The sequence below is a fragment of the Pipistrellus kuhlii genome, unplaced genomic scaffold, assembly GCF_014108245.1.
Source record: "Pipistrellus kuhlii isolate mPipKuh1 unplaced genomic scaffold, mPipKuh1.p scaffold_m20_p_4, whole genome shotgun sequence".
NCBI lineage: Eukaryota > Metazoa > Chordata > Mammalia > Chiroptera > Vespertilionidae > Pipistrellus > Pipistrellus kuhlii.
Window position 1 is genome coordinate 48,856,143 of NW_023425540.1, and position 20,935 is coordinate 48,877,077.

The following is a 20,935-nucleotide window of genomic DNA, read 5'->3' on the forward strand; positions in this document are numbered from 1 at the left end:
CAAATTCTAGTCATCTAAATGACCTGTTCTTCCATATGATAAAAGAGCTAGTTGGCTCTTTCTGTGTCAGAAGTTAAACGTGGGTTTTAAATTGTTAAATTAAAAGAGCCTCTCTGTTCTCAAAGCTCCACGTGGCCCTTCCTCATCCTGCCCTCGGAGGAAAATCCAGTAATTGTCCTTGGCAGTCTGACTCACGGAAGTGAAGGCACAGCCACACGTGGGCTGGGGATGCTCTCTGAGCACATACCCTTCCTGAGCTGCTTATTCAGAAGCTGAGAAGTTCACCTCAGGGGAAATTCAGCCTGTTATTTTCCTGCAGGTCGTTTATTCTTAGGAGAGATAGCTGGTGTATGCTCTGTATTTTTATCATCTGCTAAAGGGCAAGTCAGACCACATCCCTGCTATTAAAGGATCAACAAGTACAGGGTGATAAAGCCCCTACAATCTAGAGATGCCCTTTAAGGCTGTTCTTAGGGAGGCATCACACAAGCTGACTGGACATTTAGAGTCTTGGCTGTAGGTAATGACTGACTGGTGGCTTCTCAGAGCTCAGTTTAAAAATGACTGAGAGGCAACATCTTCCAGGCAGAAGCATAATTATCTCCGAGAGAGAAAACTTCCCAATATATGCCAGCCTTTCAAGTGAGCAAAGGACGAGTCTCCCCAATTAAGACATCACACTTAAGCAAATCAATTTTACCAAAGGTACCGCCCAAAGGATTCTTGCGAATGCAAGTCATGCTCTTCTACCTAAGCAGAGAGAGTTAGACAAAAGCCACATACGATTCGCTGGTCCCTGTAATCCCCGCTGCTGTACGAGGTGGCCAGCGTGGAGGAGCACTTCTCTGCGTACCAGGGGGACAGGCCCTGCTGCGAGGCACTGCTGATGGAGATGGTGTAGATGCTGTCTGTGTACCCGTCGCAGTCACAGTTATCTCCCTGACGGCCCCCGTTCCCAGATGCCCAGACGAAGATGGAGCCCTTTCCTTGTCTCCCCTGAAAGAAAAACCTGAATCTATCATATCTATTATCATCTATTGGGGTCACTGTCACATCTCAACAAAATCCCCAGCAAATACATGCTGAGACAGTTATCCTGGTCTTTTTCACCTCAATCTGGTTTTCATCATGTCTTTTTCCTCAATGCTGGGAATCTTGTGAGACTTCCTATTATGAAGCCATGGGCTTCTGGCTCTGCCTGTCCTTTCTCTGGGCTCTCTCTGGGATGGGGCAGCATTGGGGCTTGCTTGCTTTCTTTTTTATGCAGACTCATAATCTGGCCCTGAGCACTTGCTCATCTTTTTCACTCTTCCCTTGCTTTATGTCACCACATTTGAATCTTTGAACTTTTTCTCCTTCTTTCTGCTTGAATCTTCTGGCTAACTAACAGAACAAAATAAATCCGGCATTATTCAGATCTGCTTTGCAGCTGCATTGAAAGGGACTCTTCAATTGAATGGACCTCGTCAAGGCTACTCTTTCTGTGATTTTTCAATATGTGCTCTCCGGAGTTTCTACTTTTGTTTCATCCAGTGCAGAACAAGGCCGCAGAACACTGGCGAGAATGCAATAAGCCCAAGTTGCACACATTCACAGGCACGTGCAGAGCGGGCAGTAGCACTCCGTTATATTTAAGGATGCATTTTCAGAGCATTTGAAAGAAGTCTGGGTGTAATTTATCTGGTGTGAAAATTCAAAACAGCAGGAAAATGAGAAAGGACATAATCCAGAGTATTTTTTTAAAGTATATGTTTTAGCTAAAACTGGTTTGGCTTGGTGAATAGAGCGTTGGTTTGCAGACTGAAAGGTCCCAGGTTTGATTCCAGTCAAGGGCATGTACATTGGTTGTGGGCACATCCCCAGTGGGGGGTGTGCAGGAGGCAGCTGATCGATGTTTCTCTCTCATCGATGTTTCTAGCTTTCTATCCCTCTCCCTTCCTTTCTTTAAAAAAAAAAATCAATAAAATATATTAAAAATTAAAATAAAGTATATATATGTTTTAAGAGTAATGAATCTCTATTGAATGTCAGACCCAAATGGGGAAAAATATCTCAACCCTTATCCCTCTTGAAGAATGATTTGGCTCTCTGAAAGCATTTTAAATCATAAGCAACTGCAAGAAATTGACAACCATTTCTTTCCACATAAGCTAAATGTTCTTCCCTTCTCAGCATTGCCACAGTCAGGCGTCATTGCAGGTGGGTGTACGCGACGCATCTCACCTGTTTAATACCATATTCAAACGCCTTCTGGGCTAGCCGACCAGGCCCCTCCACTGTTTTCCCATCGTCATTCGGGCCCCAGCTCGCACTGTAAATGTCCACGTGCCCAGGATTGAATCCAATGGAACTGGCTTCAATAGCATCGGTCACAATGCCATCCAGCATTCTTATGCCTGGACAGCAAAACACACAAATAGTAAGTTGATGTCAGCATGTACATATAGAATGGCATATAATGCTCTCAGTATTTATTTTTTAAAAGGACTGCCAAAAGAGTAAAAAACAGGATAACCACTGGATGTCCCAAATGCCTATGGCCTGCTGCTAACAGCACAAAAGAAAGATACAATCACCGCCTCCACAAATTCGCTTACCCGTTTTTTTAGAGATAAATATGTGCATGGTGAGCGCAGATTACAAAATGTCCCACCTCCCTCCACTACTCCAATAACCTAGAAATGACACAGTAGCTTTTAGAACGAGGCCCCAAACAGCCCTCCTTTGATATACCTGCTCATGACTATCCCACGAAGGGCTGCGGCCCAACCTGTGCCATACAGATGACTCTGTACGGGAAACCGTGGAGCTTACAAAGGTCTAACCACAACAGGAAACTAACAAATAAGGAAATGACTCTTGTTTCTAAGCACTGATTAAAAATAACCCAGAGGCCATTCTTTTATGTATTTGCTAAGAAACATTTTCAAGGAACATGCTTCCTATTCTTCTAAATAATCTCAAGGATGAAATCATTGCCAGGGATTTTGTTCCTGAGGGAGAATCGTTTTTCATCAGGAGCAGGCAGGCAGATGCGGTAGCTCCTGGTGCTTTCCTGCAGGCTGCCACCATCATCAGACTCATGTACTCAAGTGCCAGGAAGGCAAAAGCAATTTAAACAGATACAGGAAGCTACCTGGTTATTCCTGGCTCCAGGCTTATAATGCAACAGAGCGCACAGCTTCAGATTTTCACACTATAATTTACAATGGAGCACAGGTAGAAGAACACGTAATTGGCATGATTCATGGAAGTTATATGTATTTTGTTTAAAAAAATGCATTTGGGGGAAATTTCCAGCTCCTCAATTTTGAGGTGCATGATTTTGGAACAAGCCACTTAACTTCTCTCTACAACTGTAAAGTGGGGATAATAACAGCTCACATGCATTGATGATATACTATATGCGGCTACCATTCTGCAGGCTTTAAGTGTATAAACTCATCTATCCTTCCAACAACCATTTGAGGTGGGTCCTATAATGCTCCCCATTGTAGAGGTGGAGAAACGGAGGTCAGAGATGGACAGTGACTTGCTCAAGGCCACACAGATTGAAATTGGAAAGCCAGGACTTGAGTACCTAACTATGTCCTGTTAACTTCCAGGATACACTGCCTATAGTGTGTTGTTGAATAAGTGGTGGCCATACAGTAGATGCTTAAAAATGAAAATTATTATATAAAAATGCACTTGGGACTAGACTGTCACGGGTGGAGTAATGGAAGGAAATCCGTAGACTTGGAATGAGAAGTCTTGTGTTTTAGCTCTACACTGCTGCAAGCTGTTACCTCGAGAACCTTGCTTCTGATTCTCCTTCATAAAATAAAGAGATCAGATGATTCTCTCATAAACTATAGCTACTTAGTTTACTATGATTTAAAAAGTGAATTCTTTTTCTAGGTGATTACATAATCTGTACTTCTTCATTTTTGTCAAATTAACATGGCACTTTGATGGTATTAGTGTCAAAGTAATTAGGAATGACAAAATATGAGTGCTGTATTAAGGAGAGAGATTTTATATATGCCAAAATGGATATTTATTTTATTTATAAAAAGGAATACAGTCTCTGTGAGCTCTTTCGGATCCAGTTTCCACCACCCTTTTCCACAGGAACTGCATCAATGGGTTCTCTTGTCTTCCCACTGGGTTCCACCAACTGAGGGCAGCAGCAGGAGGTTGGGGGGTGAGGGAAGAGTGCGGTACTCACTCCCCTGATTCCTTCTTGTCTGGAAATAGCTTGGTGGTTGTACTCAAGGCTATTGCTCCTGTACCATGATTCTCTCCTATGACCACAGCTTTCTTTCTCCAGTTTCCACTGACTCCTTCCACTTGCTCCTTTAGGCCTAAAGGTGGTAACATGTGCCTACATCTGTTAGTCCTTGTTGGTTTCCTTTGAACTCTTGTAAGCAGTTCCTTTATTTCATTGCCTTGATGAAACCTACCATGTTTTCCCACAAAAACAATGACTCAAACAACTAGAGATTCTAAATTCTTGCTATGGAAAATAACCTTTGGCTTCTTAATATAACAAGCATGTATTCTTTTTATTTTTAAAAACTGTTCTTTGCCATGAAGTGAAGAACTGCAGAATGCAGAGGCAGGGAAATTTTTGCCTGAATTTCTTCCCCCTCTTCTTCCCTGAATAAGCACACAATAAGAAAGCCTTCTAAATCAGAAAACAGAGAAAATTATATTTGTTTTAAAAGCTATTCAACATATCAAACTCCCTCCCCATATGTATTGGCCTGTATTCAGCTATCATTTTCTAGGAATCCAGATCTATTAATTCATTTGCACATCGCATCCAAGTTCTACAGCACATTTTGTATGGAGTCCATTTCTTCCTCAGGTTATTGAAAGCCCTCTCCCCACCTCAATTACACCAAGTAATGCAAGATGCAAGTTAAAGTGCAAAACTAGGCTGGCTGGTGTGGCTCGTGGTTAAGCATTGACATATGAACCAGGAGGTCACAGTTCGACTTCTTGTCAGAGCATATGCCTCGATTGCGGTAGGGGGCATGCAGGAGGCAAAATCAATGATTCTCTCTCGTCATTAATGTTTTTCTTATGCCCTCTCACTTACTCTCTGAAATCAATAAAAAAAAAAAAAATATATATATGTGTGTGTGTGTGTGTGTGTGTGTGTGTATTTTAAAGTGCAAAACTACAGGAACAGCCCTCTGCTTTACCTCCGACTTTGGAATTATATGCAACTCCGACGCCACACTTGTGATTATTGGCTTGCATGGCAATTTCTCCTGCACATCTGGTCCCGTGTCTGAAGATTAAAAAATAGGAATTATAAAACATAAATGAGGACAAACATTTGTTCTGTACATGAATCCATGGTACATGGATATGTCAACTTTTTAAAAAAAATATATTTTATTGATTTTTTACAGAGAGGAAGGGAGAGGGATAGAGAGTTAGAAACGTCGATGAGAGGGAATCATCGATCAGCTGCCTCTTGCACACCCCCTACTGGGGATGTGCCCACAACCAAGGTACATGCCCTTGACCGGAATCGAACCTGGGACCTTTCAGTCCACAGACCAAAGCTCTAGCACTGAGCCAAACCGGTTTCAGCTATGTCAACTTTTTGTCTGCCTTTTCTCTGGTTTCTTCCCATCAGTATTAGATGAAATACAGGTGTCATATGAAGGGCATAGGCACAGGAGCCAGAGTATATGAGTGTATGAGTTCACGTTTTAGCTTCTTCCACCAACTAGTGGTGTGACCGTGGTATCCTCAAAGGGTTGTGAGATCACATGAGATACTGTGTATAGAGTGCTTAGAATAGTGATTGGTACATAGTAAGAACCTAATAAGTGAGCTATGGATATTATTATGAGGAACTCTGACACTTTTTAGAAATTGTTTGCAAATAAGTGGCTTTTGCCCATACTTTCTGGTAGTGAAATGGCTTCTCACTTTTCCTCCTGGGGACATTTTTGGATTAGGTTACCCTGGACCAACCTCAGTAGGATATGATAGAACAGAGTCTTCTCCCAAGATATTCTCCTCCTCTAACCACACACCAAACTAAAACATTGAGGGTTTCCTGGTACTCAGAGAAGTCTGAGATTTTAAGAGGACACTACAGGCTAATTGGGAAACTGGGAGACTTCTACACTCTGATTGGGACCAGAGGCCTGAACAAGATGGGGCTTGCAATCAGGCAGAAAGGGTAATTCATGATTTCTGAGAATTTGGAGGGGGGAAAAATCCATCTATAACCATCTCTAATTTAGACCAAAGCCCGCCCTAGTTGGTATGGCTCAGTTGGTTGGGCATCATTCTGTGCACAAAGAGTTTCTGGTTTGATTCCAGGTCGGGCCAAGTGCCCAAGTTGTGGGCTTGATCCCTCTGTTAGGGGCACACAGGAGGAAGCCAATCAATGTTCTGCTCTCACATCTATGTTTTTCTCTCTCTACCTCCCTTCTTCTCTCTCTAAGAATATATTTACCATAAAAAAGATAATAAAACAGGACAAAGCCCACCATTAAGCATCAGTTCTGCCCTTTCTTGCCCTGACCTCAGAAGGGCCTGTAAATTAAGAAAATTTTCATGTAAATTTGTTGATTTTATGACATATTCTGGTATGCAAGCACCCGGGAGCATTGTGAAGGCTGTTGGTGCCTTGGAGGAGCTGTTGACCAGATATGCTGACACAGAGGAAAAGAGAAGGGTCAGTTAGTGCTGAGCAACGTGGTCAGCCAGCTACTTTTATAACCTGTGACCCTAGACATCTATTAATTTTGCCTGGTAAGAAATATATAAATCCAAAATTAATTGTGTAATCCAAAATAATTCTGTTTCACTTATCTCTTTTTCTTAAAGTACCAGAGATAATTTCCCACTAAATGATAGTCCTGCTTCTTTTGCATATTGGCTAAGATCCTGCATCAGAACAATGTAATTATCTGGAATGCAAGGTCTTCCCTAGTGCAGCAACATCTGCTTCTTTTTTGCCTCCTTGAATTTTCCCCTTTTGGGAAATGACCCTCCCCTCGCTCCTGGTGATTCTTTTTCTCTCACGAGGCTCCTTCTCCCAGACAAGCTTTCGATTAATGCAGACTATAAAGAGAATTCCATTCTTTTTTCAGAATCTTCAGCTTTAGGCTCCATCTGCGCCACGTGGATCTTGTTGCTAGGCAAGATTCTATTGAGAATGAAATTTTAGGTGAGCAGCACTAGGAGGTGGAGACAAGTATTTGGTGTCCTGATGGCACATTACTTGAGCTCTTAGATCTTGCAGTGCTTGAAGCTAAAGCATCCCTTGGGTGAAATTATTTTTTAATTGGATATTATTTAATCTTTGAGTTAGGATTCTCTCACTTGCAACTGAAACTATCCTGACCATCATACCCATTTTCTACGAAATGTGTTCACATGGAATACACAGAAGGTGCCTTGTTTGATGGATTAGTCTTCTTTGCCTTTCTACAAGGAGAAATCCAGTTGTCATCCTCCAGGAAATCTATTCCCAATAGTCTCCACTGCCTATATTTATATTTAAATAGTATGGGAGACAGGCCCCAGGATAGCAGAATCTCTCATCTGAGCCAACAGAATCAGCCCGTTTGAAAACATCCCTAGCATTGTACACCTGTCCTATAAATGATGCAATGTGACATGACCTGTTATTTCTCTCTCCTTACACATTGAGGACCATTTTCTTGAAAGGTGTAGTAGGATCATGCTACAAATAGGAGTTAGTATTTTTTCCTCCACTTTGCCTCAGTTCCCACTTGATCCTTTGAAAAAGGAGAAAGACTTTTTCAAAGTGGATCTACCTCATCCTTTATAGACCTGTAGCCTTTTCTCTTTCCTTAGATCAGGCTCTGAGGTAAAATAACCCTTTGTTATCTTAGAACAATGGTAGCAACTGACATTTAAACAAATTGACTTTTAGGAAAATATTCCACAATATAGTTTAAAGACTATTATTATACTGGTTAAAATATCCTTGTCACATGTTACTTAACTAGAATCTGTAATTGGTATTGAAATATGAATACAGATTCATGCCAGCTTAATAGTAAGAGTTACCTGCACCTTTAAGATTTTATTACTTAGTGATTCCTTGTTTGATTTGCAGAGGAGAATTCAAATGCAGCTCCTATTAATCTTATTTATATGTTACTTGAGCTTTTGGGTCTTGCACTGCTTAAAGCTAGAGCATTCCTGGGGTTAAATTGTTTTTTAATCTCCATATTACTTAATCTTTGAGTTATAGCAGCAACACAGATAGTTTGGTGCCATAATGCCCAATGACAATAGATCTCAAACTGTTATACAGCCAAGATAACATAGGGCATTCATTATCCAAACCTGAGGGATTTATTTCTGACAACATGATTGAAGGATAACTATTTTTTTATGATAGCCTCTGAAAAATTATGAGGATGCTACATTTTTGGTTCATAGTCAAAAGGATCCTGAGAGATAGTTGCTTATTGTATAATTTTCAGATAATAGATTCTGAACTGGCTCAGAAAATTGACTTGTCTCTGCTATTTCCTTTTACATGGTAATATTCTTGTCATGCTGATTTTTCACTGAAAAGAGGTCTATCTTAATTCTTAAGTGAGAAGCTTTAATCATCATCACCATCACAGCAAATACAATTTTTTTTATGTCTCAGACACTATGCAAGCCAATCACATATATAAGCTCATTTAATCCCCACCGTAACCCAATAAAATAGATACTACTACTACTATTATCCCTTTTTAATAGGTGATAAGGCAGAGGCAAAAGAAGTTAAATAATTTACTGAGTCACTTAACTGTTAAGTGGCAGATCTAATACTTGATCTCAATCTAGCTGCAAAGTCTGTACTTAACTGGCTACTCTACAATCACTGTGTACTATGTGGGAGATCCAGGCTATGCTCTGAAGCTCAGAGTTCTCAGGACAAAATAAGTACATTTATATGGGCTACTTCCTTACGGGCCTTTGGAGCTCTGTGAGTTGGAAGAATCTATAATAATAAAAGTGTAATATGCAAATCAAACGACTGAACAGCAGAACAACTGTCCAGATGACCTTCTGGACGACCACACTATGACACCCACTGGCACCAGGCCAGCCAAGGCGGGGCGATCACCCCATAATCACCCCGCAGAGAGAGGCTAAGACCACCCTCTGTGTAGTGATGGGGGGGGGAAGGTGTCCGTGATTGATTGCCCTAAAGAGGGAAGCCCAGGCCTCCAGCCAGAGGTGCAATTGATGGGGGCCCCAGGGATTAAGGATGCTTTGCATGAATAGTTCTGAGAGCTCAAATAAAGGCACTTTAAAGTACTACACCCTAGCCCCCCATTCCACTAGCAAATCCACCTTTACTCACTTGTTCTCATTTGTGGGATCATAACGAGGAAATGGATCATGGTCGTTATCATTAAAATCATAGCTAGCCTCTGGATCCTGAAAAAACAACAAAAATAACACTGTAGCATCATAAAAAATGACACAGCACTTTACAAGCCTTCTACCCCTACCCCTTTCCAGTTTGGCTGACAGCTTGGAAGTCTGCATTTCAGAGTTTCTGGCCCAGTGGTTGATCATGTGTTAGAACCATAAACCAGGAAGAGACAGAAAAGCAAGCTAGTATCCAGTTCTCAGTGAACGTTACCAAACCAATAGCTTATGGACACTCATAGGATATGAAAACCAGAGGAATCAGTTCAGTTAATTCAACCACCTCATTTCCCAAACCAGAAAATTGAGGTCCAGAGAAGTTGACTGGCTTAACTAAGCTATTGAGCAAGTTAGCAACACCATGACACTCCTCTCTCTTATGAATATAGGTGGGAAAGGCTGGGTCAGGTTCACAGCCATCTCTTTCTGGATCCCCAGATATATCAAGTGAACGTGTAGTTTAACTCAAGAGGGTGTGCTTGAAGTTCAAGACTTCCAGGTCCCACCCCCTTTTCAACCAGATGGCTACGCTTAAAACATTTCCCACTAGGAATTCTATCACCACTACTGCCAATGCTCCGTATTTTCATATCTTTTCATAATTTCTACTTTCTGCTAATCTTTATCTCTTCTTTTCCTTCCCCACCCCTCCCCTTTGCTCTTTAGCTGTGAAATGTAGCTGAGTGGAAAGGATAAGAGAAAGACAAGAGACAATGTTAACGATGAAGCGCTGATCTAAATGAAGGCCTGAGCTATTATGGAAAGCTTCATAAATAATTAAGTAAATACTTTTCATTTACTTATTTCCCACTTCTTATAAGCTTTCTTTTATCTGCTTGTCCTTTTTGCACTGTGTGATGCACGCTTTGAATTTGCATGGAAGCCATCCTATTCATATAGCTTCACAGTGTGAGAGATGCTGACTCATGAGGAAGGTGAAGAAGAAGACTGATCTCGGGCATCAGGCTTGATTTGAAATCACCCATACTGAATGACATGGAGTGTAAATGACTTTTAATCACTTACTTGGTGTAGGTGCCTTTTCCCACCCCGAGTACATATGATTTTGTATAGTCCTTAGCTCTATAATTTTTTTCTATATCCCCTGATACAGTAAATTCATATGGGCTGCCAGGGAGGGGAAGGAAATGATAAAACCTTGGCCCATCATTCCCTGGGCTAACATCTGAGCAGCTTCCTGTTTGAGGGAAGGAAAGCCCTAACTGTGTCTTTGTAGACAGTTCCAGACTCACGTAATTGGCATAGATGTCTGTATGATTCCACTCCAAGCCATCATCCAGTACAGTGATAACAACTCCTTTGCCAGTGATGCCTTTTTGCCAAACAGGTATCACATGGAGATCCAGCTTGGGCAGGAATGCAGCCATCCTAGTATCTTGCTGGTAAAGAAACACAAGGAAGCATTGGTAAAGGCATAATTTCCTTGCTACAAAATAAGAACTAAAGCCACAGGCTGGAGACCCATCTTTGTTTTTCCTGAAGTCACTCTCCTCTTTAGAAGCAGGCAATTAGGTGAAATAAAAACAAAGCTGAGGATAGGGACCAGTGAATCATCAGAGTGCTGCTCTTCCCAGTTGTTCCAATGGAAAATCACTCCAAAGAATGAATCACCCTGTGACCTTCTCTTTGAGGTTCATGACTTCAGAGAAGACATTTGTCCCTAACTTTTTTAAATTTATAATGACATGTTCCAGGCTTTCCTCTACCTAAGCGTTATGTGATAGCCCATGTTTCTATCTCCCCAAAATCCTAACCTTCTTTTGCCACAACAAACCTACTTTACATTGTCTTGTTTACTTGTCATTTGTGTATGTTCTTTATAACTTTTTTAAAAGGAAAAACAGAACCAAGAATGACCAGGATGTTGTGGTCTCACCAGGACTTGCAATTTAATTGTCTATTTACAAATACGTGTGATTTAGGGAGTGAGTATCTGTGGGAGGAAATTTGGATAGCATTTCTTTTGCAGATAGCATTTTTTTTTCAGATAGCATTTCTGAAATGTGTGGGACTATAGGAGAGAAGAGCTGGACAGCAAAGGAACACAGACCTGAGCACATCCCGTGCATTTGAGAAAGTTACATTACAAGCATGCCAGGTTTCTGGTAAAGGGGTCAATATGATGTTTATAAATAAAAATCAAAAGTTTCAATGAGCGGACTGCTGATACACCTCATAAAGAGGTGAGGGAAGACCTTACTAACCAACATGTAGCTGAGTTACAGACAGATTGTTGGCTAAAGCTGGGGAAGAAGGTCTCTACGTCAGTCACAAGAACAATCATAGAATGTGGTTATTAAGAGTAGGGCCTCTGGAGCTCTGAATTATGAGCCACTAGTAACCAGATAACTTTGGCAAGTTATTCAACTTGCTAGTGTCTCTACTTCTTCATCTGTTAAATGGGCAGAATTGCTACTACTTATATCTACAACATAATGTTATTGTAAAAATTAAGTGAGTTAATTCATGTCAAATAGTATAGAATAGTATTTGGCATATAGTAAATGCACAAATGTTAGCTAACGAGACTCTTTCAATGAGCAAGTAATGCTTAGGTTAAGAAAAGGTCAAAAGGAATTGACCCCTTTGTGGTCCACTATGTAATAAGAATGTCTAAGCCTTAGCTTATGACCATCATAAAAATGTATCTTTTATAATATTCTTAACATATATTACTACTCTGGAGGCTTTATACTAAAACAGAAGGGAGAACACTTTGTACGCTAGCAACACCCACATACCAGTAAGGACTTGGTAACTATCTTAAAGGTAGAATGGTTTGCAAAACTGGATATCTGCAAATAGATATCTTTTATCTTTCCTTGTATTCCTCACCTTGTTCAAAAATTCTCACCTGTAAGAATGTAAAAATTGTCACTCAGAGATTTATATACAGAATCATGTTTACTGTTTTCTTTGAGTGATAGTTCACAAGAATAACTTTAACCAAATTTGTTATTTGCATTAATACTGTTTTGGAACCCCTAACTTGCAAGACATTATTCTAATGCACTTACTCCAGGTAAGTTTAAGAAGGCATGAAGGTAGCCCTAGCTGGTTTGGCTCAGTGGATAGAGCGCCGGCCTGCAGACTGAAGGGTCCCAGGTTTGATTCCGATCAGGGGCACATGCCCAGATTGTAGGCTCAATCCCCAGTGGGGACGTGCAGGAGACAGCCAATCAATGATCCCTATCATTGATGTTTCTAACTCTTTCTCCCTCTTCCTTCCTCTCTGAAATAAATAAAAATGTATTAAAAAATTTAAAAAAGAAGACATGAGGGTAACTCTTCTCCCCCCGCCGCCCTCCCCACCCCCCCACCCCCCCGCCGCCAACCATAGCAGCTGAAGATATGTGTTTCAGATACTCTCAACTAATAAAACAGAAGATCCAGGTCATGGAAGGTTCGATTAGTCCTAATCTCCAAGTAACACAGCCCTCTGCTGAATTCTCCATCATTAAAACAAATCTATTGTGCAGATGTAATAAAATAAACAATGAGGGTCCTACACAGTCCTGCAGGTACTTACCAAGTACCACTGCTGCTTCCACATTGGATCATTGAAGAGATTATCTGCTGAGTCTCTCAGAACTGAACGTTTACTTCTCTCCTTTCCATACTGTTGTTCAGCCCATATAACCTACAAGGAGTTTTATAGCAAAAAAAAAAAAAATCAACAGCCAAATAGCCACCTCATCTTTCCTCTAACTAGGCCTAATACCCTTCCCATCAGAGTTTAGGCAGCTCCACAGTGTTTATGTTTAACTACAGATCAAACTGGAGGCTCAGTGAGAAGGATTTGCCCACTGGGGAGATGAACATTTCCTCTATTACAGTCAAGTGAACCTTTAGGCGGAGGAGAAGTGATGATTGCCTCAAATTATTTACACTGTGATTACAGTGGGAGTAAAAGTTCAGCCTGCTTTCATCAGCAAATGGACCATAATACCCATTTTTTTATATTGAGGTTCCCGGACTCTGTAGGTGAAAATTTGTTCATGTTCATGGAGTGAGTCAACAGACTAAGAGATCCCAGAGACTGTTTTTATAATGCTCTTACAGCTTAATTTCTCTTCCATTACACAGAAAGGTAGAAATAGCAAATGTTACACAAGACAAGGAAGCTGCTGTGTCTTTGCAAATCTGGCTCCCTGGGCTTCAGCCTCCTCCTTAAGAGTATTTAATATAAGAAACAGATCCAGAGCGATGAATGAGCACTACCGACCATGCATACTTACCATTAATTTAGTCTCATGTATTATGCAAAGAGATCTGACAGTACAAAAATTACCTGCCCCACATTTACGGCATAATCCTATTATAGTTGAGGTTCTGAGAGCAAGAGGGGCTGCCTTGTGGCTATATTCTTTAGCAGATAATATCCTGCTCTTATTTTGCTGGGCAACAAGACTGTTTCCTACCCAAAGCATATCCTCTTCTCTGTGGTAAACATGATGACAGCCCAGGGTTTGTTGGGATATTGTTAATGTGAGGATACTTTAGGAGTCATCCAAAAATAAAAAATAAAAAATAATTTGCAACTGAAGGATAAAACTATCCACTAAGGCTGAATTTTCAATTAGAAAATATACTGCAGACAAATTATAAGTATTGGAGGGACTTGAGAGCTAGAAATTAGTCACTATAATTTATTTTTAAAGTGCCTATATTTTCAAGCTTAATTATTTGGCTTAACATACCCACTGCTTTGAATATACGGCCTGTCTCTGAGTTGGTCTTTGAAAGCTGGCTGCTAAGGAATAAGAATTAATTTTTGAGGAAGAGAGTAACTTGTAGTTGGAGATTTCTTTAACTGCCTTATAAAGATGGAGAGTTGCTGCATTTCAGAGGGCTAATTTGAAAAGATATCATTCCCATAAAAAAAAGGCAATAAAATGACGAAAGCAATTTTTTAAATGGAATATAAAAAGAAGCACTCTGACATTCAATTGTTGGAAACAGTTGTGATCAGTGTCACTGACTGCAGATGCCTTATTAATCTCTATAAGAGCAAACCAAGTTGAACAGAATAAAATGGTGCTCTTACTATTATGTGTATAATAGGTATTATGCACTTAATTTTGTAAATAATACTTTTGATTTGGAAACAGCATTAAAGATCACTTAGTCCACCTATCCTCTCAAGCTTCTATGGGTTCTAGGATTTTTCCTACAATTAAATTATCCTGGAGATAATTTTATAGGATCATACAGACTTACTTCTTCTGAAGTGACATTAGAGAGTACATTCTTAGCCCTTCTTCATTATTCCTTAAGATTTCTCCCCTAAATCAACTATTAAGGAAATATCTCAAGAATGGAACTCATGCATCTGTTCATTTTAGTGAGATTATTTTAAGTAATAATAACAGTTGGGATGCTCCACTCTATCTAGTTTTCTACTATGAAGATGAGGAGGGAGGTCAGTTTGATTTCCTTGTGCATTGCTGCCAGGCATGCCTTTAATAAACAAGGAAGTCTCTTGTTTTGCCCAAGGATTAAGCTTAGCCAGAGTCCTGAAAATTGTCCTTCTTCCCAGAGCCCACAGATAATAAGCTGCCTGTTTTGGGATGGTGAAGGGAAGTCTTCTCTGGACAAGAAACTTTTAAAGTAGTATTCTGGGCTCTAATTTGGTCTCCCACTTCTAGCCATTAATGCCAGTAAAAGCCAGAAATGGTTGTGTATGAGCGTGTGCCACTGTCTGTGGTCTTGAGACAGCATTCTTTGTCAGGGTGTGGTTGCATTTTACATTGGAACAGTAGTAACCTAGACCCAATTATTCCCTACCCTCATATCTGTCTTATTATTTTCTTAAAATTTTTTAATCCTCACCCAATGATATGCTGCTGTTGATTTGTTTTTGTTTTTTAGAGAGAGAAGAAAGGGTAGGAGGGAGAGAGAGAGAGAGAGAGGGGGGGGGGGGAGACCCTCCTGTGGGTGCTCTAACTGGAGATTGAACAGAAATCTAGACATGTGCCCTGATAGAGAATTGAACCCACAATTCCTTTGGCACATGAGATGACCTTCCAACCACCTGAACTATCTGGCCAAGGCTGTCCAAGGCTGTCTTATTCTTTTTTTTTTTTTTTTTTTTTAATTCTAGTAGTTGCAGAACAATTGAAAAAGCAAATTATTTCACAGGGTTTATGAATTCCATATACTTTCAACAGTTCTACCACCTTCCTTTCACTTACACATTTCTTTCTAGGAAGTTGAAAGTTTGTGTTCTGTCTCTCAAAAAATTTTGTAAATCTCTAGCCTGTCCTAGGTAACAGAAATCATGTGTACAGATATTAGCCTAGACAGGATAAGTTTCCATCAGTATACACATTTTCGAGAAAAGACAACATTGTATATGCAAACTGCAATATTCCCAATATAGTTAACATTTCTATTAATGTTTGCTGACCTTAAAACAAACTTCAAAAATCAATGGTTTTATTATACATACATTCAGATTATCCCCATATTATTTACCTATATTCATTCTACACATTTTGTGCTGTTGCCTAATCATTGAATATTTATTCAAACCAGGTTAAAAAGAGATAACATGTTTTGTATCAAACAATATAATACTTAGGAAAACATTTACTTATGAGACATAGATTTAAAGCTCCCTTATAAATACTAGTTTTCTATACAACCAAACTAAAATGGCAGGATGTCATTTTCAATTACAGTGAAATGTTATTAACAGAGAGGCTCATATATTTCTTTGGCATCCACACATCAGATATTGAAGTGCTTGGTACATAACAGGCATAACATAAAAGGCTGTTGATTGATTGTATTGTCAAACATTTTAATTAGAGCTGCCACTTTATTTTCAATATTTACTTTCATCCCTTTAGACTGGATTTGTGAGTGTGTGTGTGTGTGTGTGTGTGTGTGTATAATTTAGATAATTCAACCAATTCAATCCAATCCAGTTATTATGTATAATTTCTACAACCCTGTGGAAATAAACACCACAGATGAATAATTGTGATCATAATAAAGAAGAATCACATTTGCAAAGTGCTTTTGCTCTTGTGGGCAATCATATAGAGAGCAGATAAGTCAGGTTGTTTTGAAGACAAATGCACAACACTTACACGATCATCATCAGATAGTCTCTTAGTGATATGAAGGGCACTCCTTCGAGACCTCCGGGGGTGGTTTTTATGTCTGAATAAGTAATGATTCTCGAGTGATCCGATCTATAAAATAAAATAAATTAAAAATAAAATCCACTTTTCAAAAGAAATATATGGAGTCGATTGAAACCAAGTTAAATTAGAGACAGCTTTTATTAAGCCCATTCCTTGTACATGAAGATGACTGTTTTTGTCATGAAGAAGATACTGTTAGAAGCCATCCCTCTCTGTTTAGTGTGTTGAGTGAGATGAATCTCGTGAAGTTATCACTTGGGCTCCCATAATACTTGGGGGCTGAGGTGCTTCTGTTTCACACATTTAAAAGGAATGCCATTTGTTTTTCTATGAAACAATATTGTGTAATTGGGTAGACATTTCTTTTTTAAAAACCCATTTTTTATCAAATTCATTCTTTCAGAGAACAATAATCTGTGGAAAGCAAGAAAACTCTTTACATACTATATATGGTCAGTGCCACATTCACTTGCAACAATTTGTTGTTGTTATCAAATATAGCCATTGACTCCATAGTGATAATTGTTACGAGCTACTAGTAGTGACCATTAGACTTTCCACTAGTTTACAGCTTTGGGAGAAAAGCCAACATGCCACATTTAGGGCAGGTGTCAACTCCCTTGGGTGACTATCAACACCTTTGGTTCACTTAGAACTATGTTCATTATTCTTTTAAGCTAGTGTCCCTTTATTCAAAACAGTACTTAATTTGCAGTGACCAAATTCGCTAAATACCCTGTATTTCTTTTTAAGTTAAGAGACAAATAACTGGCAATGGGTTATTTCAGAAGAACTGTATTCTTTAATTTGGTGGTTCTCAATACCTAGATGATTTTTAAAAATCCTCACCCAAAGACATGCTTATTGATTTTAGAGAGGTGGAAGGGAGGGAGGGAGGAAAGGAGGGAGAAAGGATGAATATCAATTGGTTGCTCTGATTGGGGGTAGAACGTGAAACCCAGGTATGTGTCTTGACCAGGAATCAAACCCATAACCTTTTGGTATATGAGAGGACACTCCAAACAACTGAGCCATACCAGCCAGGATATCACCTAGAAAATTTTTAAATAGAGATCCTTAGGCCCTGTTCAAAGCCTAAACTTCAGGGAGTAAATCTGTTATAAGTTCTAGATTGAGTTGGGCAGGAATAACAACAGCTATAGGAAAGATCACCAATGCTTAACTCTATTTCTGCTATTAAACTGGTTTTGCTCACCCCCCAATCCTGAGACCTTAAGGAGTTCAGCTAATTTAGTGAAAACAGAAGGAGAAATAAGCAGAACCTGGAAAGCATTATTAGCTTTTTACAAAGAATTATTATGTTTTAGACATTTGATAGTAATGCCACTTTAACTGAAAATGGCTAGAGAAAATATAGCATATGCAAATCACATGTAAATATAGTTTTTCCTACTATTTTTTTTTAAAGCTTGTAACTATGCCATTCCTTCCTTGAGGATCCCACCAAAAATTCTGATTTATTGTGTTTTTAATTTTGGTATTTGTGAATTTGAAAGGCAATTCCTATAATGAATGGTCCAGGTTTGGATGTATGCCCAGGGCTAACAGGTGAGTAAAAGAAGAAGGATCAGTTTTTGCTCTCTCCCACAATCTCCTTTCACAGTTACAGTGTTATTTAGTTGTCCAAGGTTATAGGATTAAGCCCCGAGTCTACCCCCCATCCTTATAGGACACATAAGATCTCCATCATGTCCCTGATACACACCAGTACTATTCCGCTCACTACACACTCACTCACTCAAATACAGTTCCTTGCAGTTTCCAAATTACTACTGAGCAGCTTTCTTTGTATCTCTGTTTCCCACAAACGATTTTCAATGTCTGGAGTGCCTCTCCAATCTCATCATGCTTTCCTGTCAGACTCTGACTTCTTCCTAAACACTGTGCAAGTGTTTCCTCCTTTGTACCCTCCTCTTTCACCCCTCCCCAATTCCCTTGCCACTTCAATCGACAAAGATGGAGACTCTGGGTACAGCTATTATTACACCAATGACATGCCATTACTACCATTTGTTTCTAAACCAGTCTCCTCTAGATTCTTGACTTTTTTGGGAGTCTTTTCCTCCTAGTCCTCAGCCCCTAACAGGGAGCCTGGCACAGAATAAGGTGTGAACAGAAGCACAAGTTTTGGTCTGCTGCGGGGACACAGAGAAGTCGGTCTGTGTACTGACTTCTCTGCTGGGCATTTCAAAGGCATTTTGGCTCATAGAGTTGGAGCACGAAGCTTCTGGCGAAGGGAAGGCCTGTTCCCCGGTGTATTCGCTGTATGCCGTAGCCTACGCCCACGAAGATTACTCATCTGTGACTTCGGGCACAGCTCTGCCACCACCTCCAGAAAAAACCGCGCCAAAATGTTTTACAACTCCCTCCTCCTCCACTCGACCCCCAAGAGGTGAGGGTTTGAGTCTAAGCCAAGGAACACTTAGATTTGAACTCACATCCCGGGGTTTTCTCCCCTGAATTAAGCAGCTAAGCAGCCCATCCTGTCTCCCCCCGCCGCCCCCCCCCACGCCCACCCTCCCCCAGCTGTCTATTAGCACAGTCCTCACTTGGAGGCAAGTTTCCCTCACAAGCTGAAACCCTCAGGGATGCTATTATGCATTTGACGGTGGAACAGGAAAGAAAGAAATCCTTTCTCCACAGTCAGCTTTGAAGTGTGACCCTTTGGGTGGGGGTAGGAGTGCTGCTGACCAAGCAAAGTTGTGAAGCTCGGACTTTGCAAGTTTTCGGTGAATTCCCCGGTCGTGAACAGTTGGTCCCTATCTTTTACCCATCTTTCCCCACCTCGCCAGCTCCCCAGGCCCCCTAGCGAGCCCCCGGCCTCTGGATCGCTAGTCCCGGCCACTGGTGCTCTCCCCACGCCCCAGACGCGCCCCCAAAGGCTTCCTCGGACACCTCCAAGCCTGTTTAGCCCCTTGCAAACAGGACGTGGGTCTGATGCTGCCATATTGAAAGGAAGGAAACAGCCGGCTCCTGACGCAGGCTGGCGGAGTCCCAGGGGACGGAGCGCACTGCCTCTCCCGGGGGCGCTTTGCTGGTAAGAGCTTGCGTGCATCTCAAGTTCGGTGAGTAAGTGTGGAGGGATTTTTTTTTTTTTCTTCCAACCGTGCGGGAACGGATGTCAGTTCCCGAGCGGGCAGCAGCCAGAATAAGCTCTACCCAGCTGCAGCCTCTTCGTTCAGCCTGGCTGCGCCCAGCCCAAACAATAAATAATGCAAGCGTTTTCGCTCCCAGCCCGCGGGGGCAAGTGCTGAAGCAGCTCCCTGCGCTTTGCCACGGGGGCTCAGCAGGGTGCAGCCTGGAGCTCACTCTCTCGGGAGACCGCGCTTCAGTCCCGCCCGTCCCCTGGGACCCCAGAAAGTTTCTTGAAAAGTGCAAACTCTTACCTGACCCAAAAGGTCGTAGCCCAGCTCTTCCGCTATGGCCGAGGCTGCCTCCGGTCCCCCGGGGATCTCCGCTGCCCATTCGTTCACAAACTGCCTCCTCGCCTTCACGATGCTCAATGCACACCAAGCGCAAAAGAGAGCGAAAGCAGTGCACTGCAGAGTCCAGGCTCCTCGCTGCATGGCTCACACACTTCGCTGCCACAGAAGTGGGAGGCAGAAGCGGGGAAGAAGCAAGATAGAAGGAAAGCCAGAGAGATTCGCTCTTTCCACACTCAGGCTCTGGACCCCCTCTCACCCCGGCTGCTCTGCGAGAAGAGTGGATGTGGACTCAAAGAGAGGCTGGGCGGTGGCAAGCGTTTGAGTGCAGTTCTTTCGTCTCCGGCTGAGTGGAGCCCCAGCCCTTCCCCGCTGGAATGGAAATGAGTGTTTACACGTCAAATCTACGAAAGCCATCTCTTGACGTCAGATCTACCTGGACTCAGATCTAGATGGTATTGCTGGCGGGGTGGAGAAGAGGCTAAAATAAGCAGCTAAGGGATTAAGAAAAGGAAGGAACCATTTGCTGGGAATCAGTTAGCACTGTCCCTGTCTGATCATAAATTCTGTTGCTGTAAGAAACACCTTCACTTCTCCAAGAGAAGTGCCCCATTTGATGTAACTGTCAAGAACCAAAGGCTGGGAGTGCAGTACATTTCCCCTCCCTTCTGTCCATTTTTTAAAATATTTATTTGATTATCTCTTGGGGGAAGGGAGAGAATGATTTTTATGATGATTCTGGGGATGTCAATCAGCACCTGCTCTAAAGAGCAGGGCGTTTAAATCTTTCCAATGGGACAGGGGCTGGGAAGGCAGTGAAAGAAAAGCTGCTACTCCCCAGATTCTGATCTAAATTGCCTAAGAAAGTGAGCACGTCTGGAAAACAATGTT

The 20,935-nt window shown here is 41.2% G+C and overlaps 1 protein-coding gene across 1 annotated transcript in view; it reads right to left on the reverse strand.

The window, feature by feature from the left end:
- The window catches only part of PCSK1 (proprotein convertase subtilisin/kexin type 1), a 39,491-nt gene extending 19,057 nt beyond the window's left edge, over window positions 1-20,434 (reverse strand). Inside the window, exons 1-8 of the mRNA XM_036410381.2 lie at window positions 20,009-20,434; window positions 16,545-16,649; window positions 12,977-13,087; window positions 10,680-10,826; window positions 9,356-9,432; window positions 5,193-5,281; window positions 2,224-2,396; window positions 784-996 (exon numbers count right to left, since the gene is read on the reverse strand). Of these exons, the coding sequence (XP_036266274.1) occupies window positions 784-996; window positions 2,224-2,396; window positions 5,193-5,281; window positions 9,356-9,432; window positions 10,680-10,826; window positions 12,977-13,087; window positions 16,545-16,649; window positions 20,009-20,188 (1,095 nt within the window). The 5' untranslated portion in view covers window positions 20,189-20,434. The remainder of the gene's footprint in view (window positions 1-783; window positions 997-2,223; window positions 2,397-5,192; window positions 5,282-9,355; window positions 9,433-10,679; window positions 10,827-12,976; window positions 13,088-16,544; window positions 16,650-20,008) is intronic.
- Between the last annotated feature and the right edge of the window lie 501 nt (window positions 20,435-20,935).